At 46.9% G+C, this 14,501-nt stretch overlaps 1 protein-coding gene across 1 annotated transcript in view; it reads left to right on the top strand.

Moving 5' to 3' along the window:
* The first annotated feature begins 4,783 nt into the window (after positions 1-4,783).
* ALPK1 (alpha kinase 1) overlaps positions 4,784-14,501 on the top strand; it is a 28,477-nt gene continuing 18,759 nt past the window's right edge. The window contains exons 1-2 of the mRNA XM_009957511.2: positions 4,784-4,904; positions 9,641-9,795. Coding sequence (XP_009955813.2) covers positions 4,784-4,904; positions 9,641-9,795 — 276 coding nt within the window. The remainder of the gene's footprint in view (positions 4,905-9,640; positions 9,796-14,501) is intronic.

The raw sequence follows: 14,501 nt of genomic DNA, 5'->3' as shown, positions 1-14,501 counted from the left end.
AGATTGACTCCCAGGCTTCCTTCCATCCACACTAGAACTTAAAATTCCTTTCTCTTGGCAGATCTTTTGGTCGTCTAGCCCAAGGGCTCTGAAGTGTCACAGTATGGCCCATTTCTTGTTAAAGAGATCATTTCACTGTAGCCCACCCAATTCCTCGTTCCCTCCCTCCCTCCCCCTTGATCTGAAATCCAGCTCCCGTTAGAGGGCAATCACAGATATATACTTTCTCATCCCCTGAGACCTTTGGATTATTTTTTTCATCGTATCTGATGCAAGAAGTTATTTTGATCCAGGCTCCAACCAGAAATGGCACAGATTTTTTTTCATCATTTCTGTTTTAAAGTGTCTAGCAATTACATCAACCATTTAAAAACTCTCTGTGCCCAAAGCTTTCCTGTCACCACAAATTGCTTAAGTCCGCAATCTGATGCAAAATCTTTTTTTATTATGTGCTTTGCAGCATACCAAGCTGCAATCTTTATCACTTCAGAACCGTAGACTCCTCAAAGTACTGTTTGTTAGGATTTAACGGTACTTTAAGAAAGCTCATTAGTGAGCATTGAGAGGGTTCTAAAGGCCCCTAGAAGTTTTTGCTCGTTCTGCTGTTCGGCTTTAGTCTCAGGTCCTGCATTTGCCCCAGGTCTGTAAGCTGCGTGCTTGGTTATTTTCATGTCCCAGCTGTCATTCAGTGCTACAGCTGTCACAAAACACAACTTACAGAGTGACATCTGTCTGAAGGGTGCTGCTCTAGTTTAAAGCTCTTCGGTGCATTTTAAGCTGATTTTATGATGCGAGTCATTGCCCCTAGTGCCGAGTTTCAAAAGGCTATCTTCCTTCTGAGTACTAATGTACAGTTTATTGCACTTTTCTGTATGGTTCCAGCACTTTGTTGTCGCTGCTGTTGTAAATCAATATTTATTACTCTTAAGTGTCCTGGCTGATTATTCAGTTCTTTGGAAAAATGTACTCGAAGAAAAATTTCTCTCTTGCTGACATTCATATATCACTGTTATAGATCTGGCAGTTTCCCGGTGAGTTAAATCTTTACAATCCTAGGAAGCCAAGTGCTGTACTTCTACACTAATTTAAGCTTCCCCGCTAAGCCCCATCAGCTCTTTGTGAGGCTGGCAGTCTGTGTGGCTCACAAAGCCACGGGGCCCTCCTGCTTACAGTAAAGACCCAGGCACTGCAGCCCTCCAGCCTTTCCACGAGGTGGGTTTAAAAGGCTGATTTTGGGCCCTGGTTTGCAGCGTGGATAAGTTGGGGCATGTCTGTAAGCTCCCTTGGATGCTCTTAACACTGTGTTATTTTTTGTAAAGGCAAGTATCTTTGCTTTAGTGCATCTTCAAAGAAAATGTTGTTTATGAACGTGTATTTAGCAGGGCTGGGAGGCAGCAGTTGAACCTGGGCTTTCTCCAACATGCTTCTGCATGCTCCAGAAGCAGTCTCCTCTGCTCGGTCGGACTCATGTTCGCAGCCGATCTGAGATACGTGTGCATGTGCTCAGCGGTTACTAGGGAGGACTCCTTAGAAAACGAGATTTTGGAGATGTCAGTTACACAAAGGAATGGAGTCAGGCCCAGATGGCAGGGATGCTTCATCCCAACCTGGGAGGTGCTCGTGGGACAGCCCCACACTCGTTCCCGCAGGGCTGGGTAATCAGATAAATCAATTAGCAGATGTCGGTGCAGCTAACAGAGCAAGCAACGCTAGCATAGGTGTGTTACTGTGATTATAGCAGAGGCGGCTGCTTTTCTTTTCCCTGATGGATAACCAGCAACTGGATCGGCTTTTCTAGACCTGGCAGGGTGAGAGGAGAGGACTTTATTTTCCCAAGAGTTTGCTTTCTGGGTGTTGTCACCAGGTTCAGATATCTGTCCTTGCCGACCTGGAGGTTCTTAGGGAGAAGAGGACCTTTGTGAGCTGGGATGTGCACTGGGACCTTGTGCTGTGAGCAAATCCTGTCAGTCTGGTGGCCTTTTTTTTTTTTTTTTGAATGATCTTTGTCAGTGATAGATAGTTCAGCCCTGTCTCCTGGGTGGACTTTGGACCACGCTGTAGCTGTGTCTCCAGACCTGTCTTTGGCTCCATCTCCTTTTTCTCCTGATGGGAGCCCCTAAATGGACCCTGTGCCTGCTCCATCCCCTTACCATGCGCGGGATGATCCCAGCACCCCATTACCAGCACCCAGCTATGCTCACCTGGCCCAAACCCTGCGGGACAGTGACCTACATTGGGGGTGGCCCTGCTCACTCTGACTTGGAGCTTACTTAAAAGGATAGCGAACCCTTTCTGGGCTTTCCTTCTGCTTTGTTTCTTAATGCCCTGTACCAGGATGGGGAGAAAACTCTGGGAGAGGCCCTCGGCTGTAAATTCTGCGTTTGTGGCTTTCTTTTAACTTTGCCATCCTTAGGAGCTGTATTCTTGGGTTCTGTTGATACCTGCATGTTCACCTCTTTTCTGAAAACGCCTCTGAATCTTCTCCCAGGAAGGCATTTATAATACAAAAATGACTACAGAGAAGGGAGATAGAAGTATCAACTTGGGCAGAGCTATGAAGGGTAGGGAAAACAGCAGAAATCCCACCTCAGTGTTCTGTTGGAGGGATGGGAACTGAACCTGAGTGCAGACTTTAACCTGCTCTCCTTATCAGAACTCTAACCTGTATTATACATTTTATTTGATTGGTTTTCCTGCTAGGTTAATTTTTCAACAGCTTTCTGAGCACAGACTTAGTTGGCTGAGAGTCACAACCACAGCAATGAAACCTGTGCTGTTCCTAAGAGCACTTTTTCACTCTATTGGCTCTTTATTTGTTCGTACATCTCACAAACCCTGACAAACTTGACTTTACAGCAACCGAGGTTTCTAGCTGTCCATTGAGAGGCACAGCAAACAGGCCCAGTCTCAGATGGCATCTCTGTTCCTCTCCTGTGTATGTGACAAGAAGAAATGAGGCACAGTGTATGTGACTTGGCATCAACAGCAGATCTGAGAACTGAAGCTAGCTGCTCTGTATCTCAGTCTGGCGCTGAGACTTGATGACCCTTAGGGGTCCCTTTCAGCTCAAAATATTCTATGATTCTATTCTGTGATTGTAATTCTTAGTACAGGATCGTTTGTAGCCTCCAGAACTACAGCCTGCTTTTGCAGCTGGTTGAATGCTGTGCCAGGACCTTCTCGTGCTGTGCTCCAGAGTGCAGCTGGAGTAGAAGGAAGCCCTGCCGAGGTGCTCCACGGTGTGGGTTGCGCTGACGCTGGCAAAACACCGCTGCGACCACAAAGCCAAGCCTCAGATGCTAGGAAATGTTGAGTGTTTAACAGCGTTAGTCTTGCCTGAGTTTTTACACGTGGCTCTGCTTCTAGCTGATCTTTTGCTTGTCCACCCTGCTCCCCAGCTGCTCATATGTGCCTGTGCTCCTACCCTGGGTCCCCCTTTTACGGCTACCTTTTGAATTTCTTTCTCTGACATTTGTCTGCAGAGTCAGTTACAGCCCCACCGATGAGCTCCTGCCTCCAGGCTCTTTGCTGATGAATCTCATCTTTTCCCCTGCTCCACCTGCCCTTTCGCGACAGGCTCTCTGATCCTCTCTGCTTTCGCATGAGTGCATCTCTTTTGCCCTGTGCTTTTCAATCTGGCAGCTTGCTCTTACTTGGTGCTGTTGAGAACACAGGCTATCTGCCACCAGCTCTGGGATCCAATGATCCCAGAGCTGCAACAGAAAGGAAAAACTGTCTGGAAATTTAGCTGCTGAAGTGTAAGTCGTTTCTAGTCAGCAAATTGTGCCTGTATGTGTGTTCCTTTGCACTCCCCTTCCTCCTTCATAGCCTTACTGTTTCCCCAATTTCAGAAATGTTTTCACAGAGGCTGTTTCTACATTGCTTCAACCTGTGGGAGCAGTTTTCTAAGTGAGTCTGTCACCAAATTGGTGGGAAAAAACCCCAAAGCATTTCTTTTGTGCTTTGTTTATGAAATCTGCTCTGCTGTTTTGGCAGATGCTGAGCCAGATACCTGGGATGGAAATTGTGGGATTTTTTTTTGCACTGCCACTGGCAATGTCCTAAGCACCTGAAGGACTTGCAGTGGAAAAGTTACGGCAGGCCAGACAGCCGAGTGAGCCCCTGCTGCATGCTGCAGCATCAGCTAAAAGACTTTCCATTCCAGTGGGCTCCTTCAAAGACCATTGTTGCTCCTCTACCTCAACCAAACAGTGGTAGGACACTGTGTTATGTGGCAGGAGTGGGGCTACCGTGAGAGAAGGCAAGACAGCAATGTGTTCCCGTGCCCAGGGTAAAAGAGACGGCCCCCATGTTTTGGTAAACGCATGCAGCATCCTCCACGAGTTCAGCCATTCAGTCCCGGCTAACAGTGTGCGACAGCCTGAGCCTCCCAGGTGCAGAGGGCTCCGGCACAGCCTGGCGAGTCACTTTTCTGCTTGGGGTTTCCCAGCTCCATTGAAGGACCCGTCCTTTCTCCCTGGCACCTTGGAGATGTTCGCCTTGCACAGTTTGTCACCGAGACCCTGCAGTAATTTCACACACTCCTCTAATAAAGTCCTCCGAGGCTGTCATGTATTTTCATGTATTTCCCCTATTATTTCTCCCTGCTTGAGCCTTTCGGATAATTGATGATACTTTAGTTAATCATTTTCCCCCTCCTTTGTTCACCAGGTATCTCAGCCTTGAAGGGATCCTTTTCATTTAGAATCCGTGTCTTCTCTTAAGTAATTGATCACCGTGCACCCGGGGACACCCAATTCACAGCCGAGTGGGATCAGCCTTCATGAATAATCAAAATGTCGTGGCCACGCTGCTGCAGGAGTGCAAGGGAGCTCTGGACACACTCCTGTCAGCAAAGGCTGACACGGGCGAGGAAGATGAGCGAGAATACCGGCGGTGCCAAGGTGAGATCCCCAGGAGAGGCGGCAGGACCACGGCAACAGCCGCCGGTCCTCAGCCCTGCCCTATTTTTCTTCTCCTGGCAGATGAGTGTCAAGAGATGCCTGGATTTCAGGGCCATGAATGGGACAGGCTACAGGCAGGCAGGGAAAGAAGTCCACTTTGTTGCAGTGAATTGCTGTCAGTTCTAATTTTAGGCTTCAGTAAACATGAGGCTGTAAGGAACAGTTTAGTTTGGGAAGAACAATGCCCAAAAGTTTGCTGATGCACATAAATTTCAGTTATTAGAAAAAAAAGAAAGAAAAAAAAAGGATGCAACTTCTGAATAAGGGCACATATTTCCTCTCCTTTCATAGGAACTGGGGGAGGGCCTTTTCTGTTTGTCAGCTTCTCCTAATATATTAAAGAGCTCATTGCCTGAATCTTTATCTTGTAAAATGTGTGTGACCTCTATAAGTGGTGTCCAAAGGAAAAAAAATACCCCTCTTGAAAGGAAAATCCATGCCGGCTAATGGCTGGAATAAGTAACCGGGAAAGGAAGTGGTATTTAGCAAGAGCCGTAATAGAAGGGTTCTTAATTTGTTTTAATGCTGGCATTACCTGCTGGAAACCGGCATTTATTTTGGTATTGCCATGGTGCTTTGAGAGTGTTTTGTTAAAAAAAAAAAAAAAAAAAAAAATTATTTCTTAATTCCAGTAGAAATCCAGTTTGTGTCCGTCATGAAAGGCTGCAATACACTCGACTCAGTTTTTCTCTAGGTTCAGACTTTCAGAGGGCTACATAACTTCATTGCCACAGCTTTTTTATTCATGAAATAAAAGCCAAAGTTTGAATTGCTGAACTTGTTTGAATTACATCTTGTTGGTACAGGGTGGGGAGGTTGTGTACTCCTTTCTGCCACACAGAAAAATAACTTCAACAAGTACGGAAGGGTATAGTGAAGGATGGAGGTGAAATTTCTGGGGGGGGAAAACAAAGGCGTCAGCAAAAACTCAAAAAAAATCTATTTACGTACATGTTTTCCTTTGCATGACACATCTGCAGTACTGTCCATTTTCCAGTTTAGTGTTAATAGTGTTTAGTTTTGCTCTGCATGAATGACTTGGCCATAATGTTAATTTGATCTTTAAAATCCTTTGTTTGTCTTGGAGCGCAGAGCCGTTGAGAATATGTTTTTCTGACCATCCTTGTTCTTGCTGGGAGGTCAGCTGCCTTTTTCTGAAGCACCTAAGTCTGTTTGCGGTGGAGGGTGGCGTATAGGTTTCTGTTATGGATACTGGAAGATTTTTCTCTTCTTTTTGTGTTTTCAACAAAGGGTACTTTGTTTCCTCATCACGAATTCTTTGACATTTTATTATGGCTCCTTAGAATAGGCTCTTGAACTCCTAATCAGGTAGCGCTTTTTTTTCCCCTCATCCTCCTCCCTGCTTTTCTCCTATTAAATACCACAAAGTGTGAGAAATAATCAGTTTAGTTCCAGATAAGGTAAATCAGCGCCCTTATAATCACTCGATTAGACATGGTCCTTCAGGTAAACTGCTTCAGGAAATGGGCGATCAGAGCCTGAAGTGATGCTCGAGCTTTTCCGAGGACCGTGTTCCCATCAGCTGAAAGAAAAATACCCAGCAGCGGGGTGGTGACAGCGACATTAATAACTTCTGGGGCTCTCTGCCTGGGGAAGGCAGGGCCTCGCAGGTCGGCGGCTCTTGGCTTCGGGGGGACCCTCTCAACGCAGAGGCAGAGGGGGTTTCATTGCCCCCCTCTCCTCCCAGGGCTGCCTTTGTTCGCCCCGGCTTTCTCAGACCAGGCACAGGAGGAACTGAAAGCCAAAGACATATAAATGGGGAGGAGAGTGGAGAGGAAGAGCACATCCTTATCTCACTTTAGTTGAGGGGCCTGAATGGGTCTTAGATGGGTCTGGTTGCTTTTTTCTTTCTTTTTAGGCTAGAAATCATTCCAATCATTCCAATCAACTTCTGTGCCATCTCAGTCTTCGTTAATTAATGAATTTATAATGCCTGCGGTGAGAACAGCTACCTATTACAAGAGTAAACTTTTGTCCTGGGATCTGGATTTTAGCTGAAAGCTGCAGAACTGTTCACATGATCTTCCCAATTGGTTGGTGTGGTTCTAGTAGATGTTCTTGCGATACAACATCATTTTTATTGTGATTAACCTGCTAATTGTGTTTATTTCCATGCAGTGACAACTAGTCACAGCAAGGCTCGAAGCAGTATCCTGCTAGGCTTATATGAATGTCCAACCCCAAAGATGACTGAAGGCTCCTAGACTGCCAAATCCTTCTGAAAAAGTTACCCTGGTTTCCTTTTCTAATCAGCTCAGCAGTAGTGACCGCTGAGGATGCCTCTTTAAAAATCAAAGTTCAATATTAAAGAATTTGGCCGTATTCTTTGTTCTTTAGTGCATCAAGTAGGAGGGGGATTAAGGTTTAATAAAGGTGACATGGAAAACAGGAAGAAGAGGACAGCAGTAATACCTTTGTGCTCTAGAGAGAATAGCAACGTCCACGTTATCCCACCAATTATTATCTTAGTTGCTGACACTATTATTTTTTCCTGTTTTAGTGCTATTTAAGTCAGTCCTATGGGGTCATATGGGGAAACACGTGCTTGCTGTGACTGCCTTCACACCAACCCCATCTTCCTTTGGGGGATGTTTTGGGAAGCTCAGTCTTCCCCCCTCTACATGGGGGGATAAATCCCTCTGTCCGTCATTTTGCATTCCTTTGTGATGAGATGGGTATCCCTGCTCCTGCACTGATTTTGCAGCGAGAGGTGTGAGGGTGGGAGCACGACCTCCTCTTTTCTCCAGCTCTGCCCCTTGGCCACCTTGCTGTGGCGTGGAGGGCTGAGCACCTCCAGATCCCACTTCAGAAGGGCAGGGAAATGTGGCTGCGCGTGAAGCTGGGCTGTGTAATGGGAAGCATGTCCAGAGATGCAGCAACAAGTGAGAAAACATGGGCTGGAAAAAGTTATATCTTTTATAAAGGTGACTTTTTGGAAAAAGGGCCCTAAATATCTGACTTCCCACTTTGGAAAAATGTACCGGCGAATGCCTTGTAATATGAGCATGAAACAGACTTTTTATGTAGTACATTTTCTGCAGTCATCCGTAAAGGATTGATTAAAAAATACGCACTAATACATTTATTGCGTTGCCTTGTTAGAGCAATGATGGTCTCTGAGCAGGGTTTTTTCTGGGGATTAATGGCCAGAAGGGGCTAGATCTGCAGCTGATGATCACCATTAACCCCATCTGGTCAATAATCCTCGTTAATCCACTTTTCATTGGCCAGAGAGTCTGCTCGGCCGAGTGGTTAGCACAGCACAGCACAGCACACTCAGGCTGCAGCTTCACCCCTGTTTCAAGGAAAATTAAAATGTGGGCTGAGGCTGAAAGGAAGGGACAAATCCAAGCCCATATCTCTAGCTGGATGCTTCTACCAGAGATTGCATCCTTAGTTGGGTCAGGCTGGAGATCCAGCCGAAGCCTATGGTTAACTGGGAGGCAAAGAGTCAGCCCAAGGAGGGAGCAGGGCATGGGCATGGGCCAAACAGCGCTCTTGCCTTGTGAGCTCTGGCACGTCGCTGGAGGATCAGGGGCCAGGCGTGGGAGCTGGGAGTACTTTGCCCTCATCCAAAAAAAAAAAAAGAAAAATAACTGACTTTTGACTTCTTTGTGCTTGGCCTTTCCAGGTGGGAGGGAAGCTGTGCTTTGGGTAGGGATTGGAAACCCTCGGGTGGAAGGCGTGAGGACTGGGGTTTCAGTGCGGCTCCATGCTGGCTGTGCCTGGGTAGGAGTGTGCCTGGACCAAGGGCACCTTCTCCTTTTAGCTTCTTTTTGACTTCTGTTGTAAACTGCCAGAGAAATGCAGAAGCTCAGGCCAGCTCCTCAGCTAGAGAGAATTACTTGGCTAAACTGGCTTCAAAGAAGATGCATCAGCTTCAAACAGGGAATCTCACGGCGAGGCTTCAGGTGGTGTCTGCCACGCATCCGTGGGTACTGCCGTGTTAATAGCGGTTCCCAAGCGTGTGGTTTAAACCATTTTGTCTTGCTGTGAGACAAGAGAGCAGTGAGTTCTCTTGTGCTGAGGGAAAGTGTGTCCTGTAGTCTACAGCTACTGCTTTGAGAGCAGGTTGAGTAACTCAACCCAACAACTTTTTTTTTTTTTAACCAAATTGTCAGTCAAATAATTATTCTCAAGACCGTGTTTTTGTTGTTCATTATATCCCTTTAGATCTTTGTATAATTGCTTTATACGATCAGGGTTTATCTCCCAGTTTGGATGTGGCTTTTCAAGCTGGCTCTGTTACTGCCGCCAGCAAGCCCCGAACAAGGGGGACAGGTCTTCTGTGCCGTTGGCCCCGTTCGCTCTGGCAGGAGCCTTCTCCTCAAAGGGGGGAACAGCTTTCCTCCTGTCCATCTTGGAGCAGCTCTTCACGCCCAGCCAGCTACCAGCCGGTGTGGCTTCCTGCTAAAAGCCTTTTTAATGGCTGATGGCTCCCATTTACCTGGAGGGCAGAGCAGCCAAGGGTAACGGGTGACAGGCGAGCTCGCTTTCCCTCCCAATGAGGCTGGTGGCAGAAGCTAAGAGCTGCTAACAACTGGGAGAAGGTCCGAGAGGGAGGGGAGGTATGCTTTTTGCAGGGTAGGCTCTCTGTTCTAAGTGTTGCGGCTGAACCTGCTGCAATATCTTTACCTGCTCTTTGACCTTTTCAGCTTTGCTTCCCGAGGACTTGATGACTCTTCTGGAGGAGGCAAAGGAAATGAAGTGGCCCTTTGTGCCGGAGAAGTGGCAATACAAACAAGACCTTGGCCCAGAAGATAAAACAAACCTGCAAGATATGATCAGCACGAGGCTCCCTGATTTGCTGGTAGGAAGTTCAACACATCTGTTGTGTAAAATGTCCCTTTGAGACGCTCGAGGGTGTGCAGAGCCCCCATAGGCAGTGTCACCTGTGGGTTCAGGGGCTTTTTTTTTCTACACGGTGGCAGCAGCGGGTGAGCAACTGGCAAGCAGAGGCGAGTGAGTCTGTGTTGGGATGGAGCTGCTCACAAAGGCCAAAGGGCCGAAGTAGAATTGTGACTTTTATTCCTTTCAGTCCTCAGACAAGAGAGGGACCCAGAGCCACATATAGTTTCTAATTTTTTTCATTGAAGTTGCTATGAAGCAATATGTGTGAATTATGGTTTCCTCCTCCTTTTGAGTCAGCTCATCTCCGGGTCACCGCTGCATCTTCCAGGGGAAGGAAAGTCCTGCCCTCTGCTGCCACTGCAACCAAGCCAAGGTAGTGAGATCAGTGGAAGCTCTGTCTCAGGGCTAGGCTTCTGGTCTGTTGGCTACGTAGCTCGCAGCAGATGGGCGTGCGACACTGTGCTAGGCTGTTGGTTTGAGGTCTTGCTGGTACCTGCAGTTCTATGTGCTCTCCCAGTGCAGGGAAGATAAAGTGGATGCAAGTGATAAAGTTTTGAGTGTGTCCAGGCGTTTGGCTGCCGCTGCACAAGGAGAACAGTGCCTAGATAGTAAGGACAAAGACGTCGCAGAGCGGACCAAGAGGGCACTGGCTCTGCCTCGTCTAGAAGTGATCCCAGAGGTGTATAGGGCTTCTCCATGCATTGAGCATGTTGCAGAACAATAGCCTCGTTCACTGAGACATGCAGCAATGGCTTTGACTCATTTATGCTGTTTCTGCTCACTTTCATGCTCAGCCCGTGCTAATTTGGGCGCTTGCTTTGTCTGTTCCTCTGGTTTGACAGGGCAGTTCTGTTTCTGTTTCCACTAAGGTAATGTTTACCTCTTGCCTGAAGAACTGGCGTTACAGTAAAAGTAAAATGTCAAATGTTTATGTAAAGTTTTTGAAAAGACATGAATTTGAAAAGAATGCTGTGCCTTGCTTAATTCAGCACTGCTAGGAGGCAGTGAAGATTACTCACTTTAGTAGGGCTTGCACGATTCATCACCTGCTTTTCTTTAGTCAAGAAAATTACTTGACAGGATCCTTTTGGGGACCAAAGCTGGCCAAAACCTAGGCGGGAAAGGCAAGAATCTTACGTGACGTCTCTTATGAGTAAAGGATACTTGGCTGTGTAAGGAGTTGCAGGATCCAAATGGTGCTTGGTGATCCCATTCTGTAAGGTAAGGAGTTTGAGCTTGAAGATTAGAAAGCAGGAGGAAATGTGGATTGCTTTTTGCTTTTCTGATTTTCTCAGAGGCATGTTAGACATGACTTGTAGCCGACAGAGGACTCCCTTTTCAATGGTAAATGTAATATCTAGGCTAATGAGCATCCCTTTGGCAGGACAGACACCAAGTAAAGATGAGGTCTGTGAGGTTTTGGGGGGTTTTTTTTTGCTTGCTGTGGTGCATGTCTGAAGCCCACACAGTCTCGTTCCTTGCGGGAAGGGGTGGTCTGGCCTGAAAATCTGGGGTTTGGGGCAGGGAGGTCTGGCCCTGCTGAAGTCCTAGCTGCAGAACTGCGGTTAACTCCAAGGAGGCCAGGAGATTTCACCTGCTTCAGAGAATGCCCTGCTCAAGTAAGGCCTGTAGGTTTTGTTTGAGGCTGACGATTACTTTGAGTAGTCCTGAGCATCGAGAAGCTCAGAAAAGCCAACTGCAGTGCTGGGAGGTGTCAGCCCCAGCATCCCCTCGCCAGCATCCCACGTTGGAGGGATCCTGAATTTACTGGGGGGCGGGGGGAGGCGGGGAGCGGCTGCTTCTTGGGTATTTATTTTCTTTTTCTCTTTGGTGTGTGTGGCCTTAGACAGAAATTTATGGCAGAGGTTGACCTCCTTCACAATCCCCGCACAGCTCTGTAACTTTGGAGCATTTGTCTGCTCTCTCCCAGGATAAACACCTGCAGTAAACTCCCTGAGAGACCTGGCTAGATGGGAGATTAATGTGGCTGTAATAGTGGAGCAGTGTTTGCAGCATTATGCCCTCTCCCCAGGTAGATGGATCTTTTCTGAGATGATACCAATTATTTATTGCTGAAACATCTGTTGATAACTGCAGCTGCCCTTGTTAAACAAAGCATATCATGGGGTCATAGACTATAGGGACCTAAAATCCTGCCGCATGCTAGTTTTAGACTATTCACCGACACCCCCTGAAGTCCATTGGTTACCGTTGTCTTCAACGTTTCATCCTGCGGTTGAAAATACTTTGTAAACGTTGTGCTGCCTTTCCCCATGTGCTTTGAAGTATTATTTCATCTTCATCGGTAATTTATATTCCAGTGCCATTGTACCATGGGAAAAAGGGAAAACCTTTTTTGTTTTCCATTTAATTGTAGATAGACTGACATTTTGACCTGTATTATTAGTATTAGTCAGGAAAAGGGATTTTTTTCCCCTTCATCCATTCCTTCCCCCCCTCCCTTTTTTTTTAAATAAAATTTCAAGGCAGAGCAAAGGCTGCTTCAGTTCTTTTTGAATAAAAAGCTGAGGGAGAAATGAGGCTGAAGAGAAGCGATTACAGTGTGATGAGGGAAGATAAAAGTCTGAGCAACTTTTTCTTCTTCTTTTTTTTTTTTTTTTTTGGCATGAGGGACAGAAGGATAATTTAATTCCCTGGAGGAAAAAAAAATAAGTCTTTGTTGATTTATTGTTCAGAAAAACCTTTAAAATTTTTCATCTCTGTTTATTTTAATTTGCCATGCTTAGAATAAGCTCATAAACCGTAATTCATTACATTTAAAAAGTGCTTTGAGATTCATGAATGAAAGGCACTTCATTACCATAACACACTGGTGGTGTTACGAGGAGGCAGAGCTGGCTACCAGGGCTCACCATGAGGATGTTTTACTCTGCGAGTAGGCTGCAAAGCTCCATGAGACCAGCGCAGTGAGTAAGCGGATTAGGCTTTGGCTTCAAGGGTTTCCCTTAGTGTCGCACTTTAAAAAGTGAGATACCCGTTGCTGGTGGCTGCGTGCTAGTTTGACACATCAAGAAGGCAAAGCCACCTGCACCTGCAGCCTTTTAAAGTGCTCTTCTTCGCCTTTGCTGGGGGATGCTCATTACTTCTGCACGCTGGCTGCAGCCGTAGGAAGGCATGGCAAAACCGGCTTGGGGGGGGGGCAGGGTGTAGCGGCAGGCCAGGCTTTCCTCAGTGCTCTCTCGCTGCAGACTCGATTCAGCGGGGTAGATTTTGGCAATGTACGCAAACTTTTCTTCTTTCCCCCCTCTCTTTCCACTATATGAAACCACTGAACCTCCCTAGGGATTTTAAGGCAACAGATTTACTGTAATCCTTGAGGCAAACCAGCACTTCTAGTTTTACAAAATCTTTGCATCTTACAGAAGGTGGGGTTTTTGGTTTTGTGGGAGTTCTTTATTCTTTTTCTCTGCTAGGGATTCACCAACCATTACAAAGGCCACCTCAGTTCAACAAGCTCAACATGCTGTTTTCCATGTTTTCCTAGCGGGTTTTGAGAGCTTCCCTGTTGACCGCCATCAGCTAGCAAACCGAGCCCATCCTGCAGCCCCCATCTCAGCCTGAACACCCCTTACTGGGAATCTGCGCTAAGGCTTGAAGGACAGTAACCAACGTTCGTATCCAAAGCAAAAACTGGGAAGCACTGTTGGTTTTGTTTTTAACAAATCGGAGCAAAATCAGAATTTTTACAACATCCTGGCTGGCGAGTATAAATAAGGAGGGATTACTTTTTCTCTCCGGTTACCACCTGTGCTGCAGGGTTCAGACTGGGGCTGCAGATCCAAAAGGGAGGCTGCCAGGGATTACCCTTCCTGCAGCTCTTCCCTATCCCAAGGGATGGAAATAGCCTTACGCTCGGTGACCAGCCAATAGAGGGCAACATGCCCATGTACACGTAGGCTTTGATCCCACAAACCCTGTTGTGGGTTTCGTTGAAGGACAGCAAGCAGTTCTCTTGTGGGATGATTCATGCCACATTAATATTTTGTTTTGGTTTCGTTTTTGACCCGTTTGCAAACCCCTTGTGATGATGTGGGGCTTTACTTCATTTTTATTGTGCGTATCAATAATTTCTGCCTCCAAGCTCAGGCATTCAGCCACAGACCAGGATCTGCTGGGATAGGTACAGTGCGAATACAGAAGGCAAAGCCCCCAAACAGGGTTCCTACAGGTCCCTCTGCATCCGCTGTAGGGAGCTGTGCAGGCTGACCCTGTGCTCCCTGCCGGGGATGGGGGAGCGCGGATCCTGGCCCCGCTGGCACAGAACCTCATGAGAGTTAATGGGAACATGGAAAAGAGTGGAAAGTAAAGCCCTACAGCCCTTGCCTGGGCCTTGGCTATTTAGTGCTGATGGATTGCCATTAGGGAAACCGTTCTGAGGGACATGCCCTTAGGTGTGTGTGTGGCACTTCAGAGTGGGAGCCTTTGAAAAAGATCTAAAGAGGGGGCTGGGGATTTAGTTTTCTCCTCCTTCTAACTGTTGGCGTGGTAACAGGAGAATTAAGGCCCTAAATCGTAGCCCTGGGATCTTGGTTGATCAGGCTGACCTTTTGCTACCTGCCTCATAAGAGCTCCTTCTTGGGTGATCCCAGCGAAACGGAGAGTGATGTAAGGGAGAGCTGTGGCTGTGGGCTGACGAGAGGGAAT

Source organism: Leptosomus discolor, chromosome 4, assembly GCF_034619465.1.
Source record: "Leptosomus discolor isolate bLepDis1 chromosome 4, bLepDis1.hap2, whole genome shotgun sequence".
Classification (NCBI taxonomy): Eukaryota; Metazoa; Chordata; class Aves; order Leptosomiformes; family Leptosomidae; genus Leptosomus; species Leptosomus discolor.
Note: the sequence above shows the minus strand (reverse complement) of the source record. Positions and strands in the feature narration are given on the sequence as shown.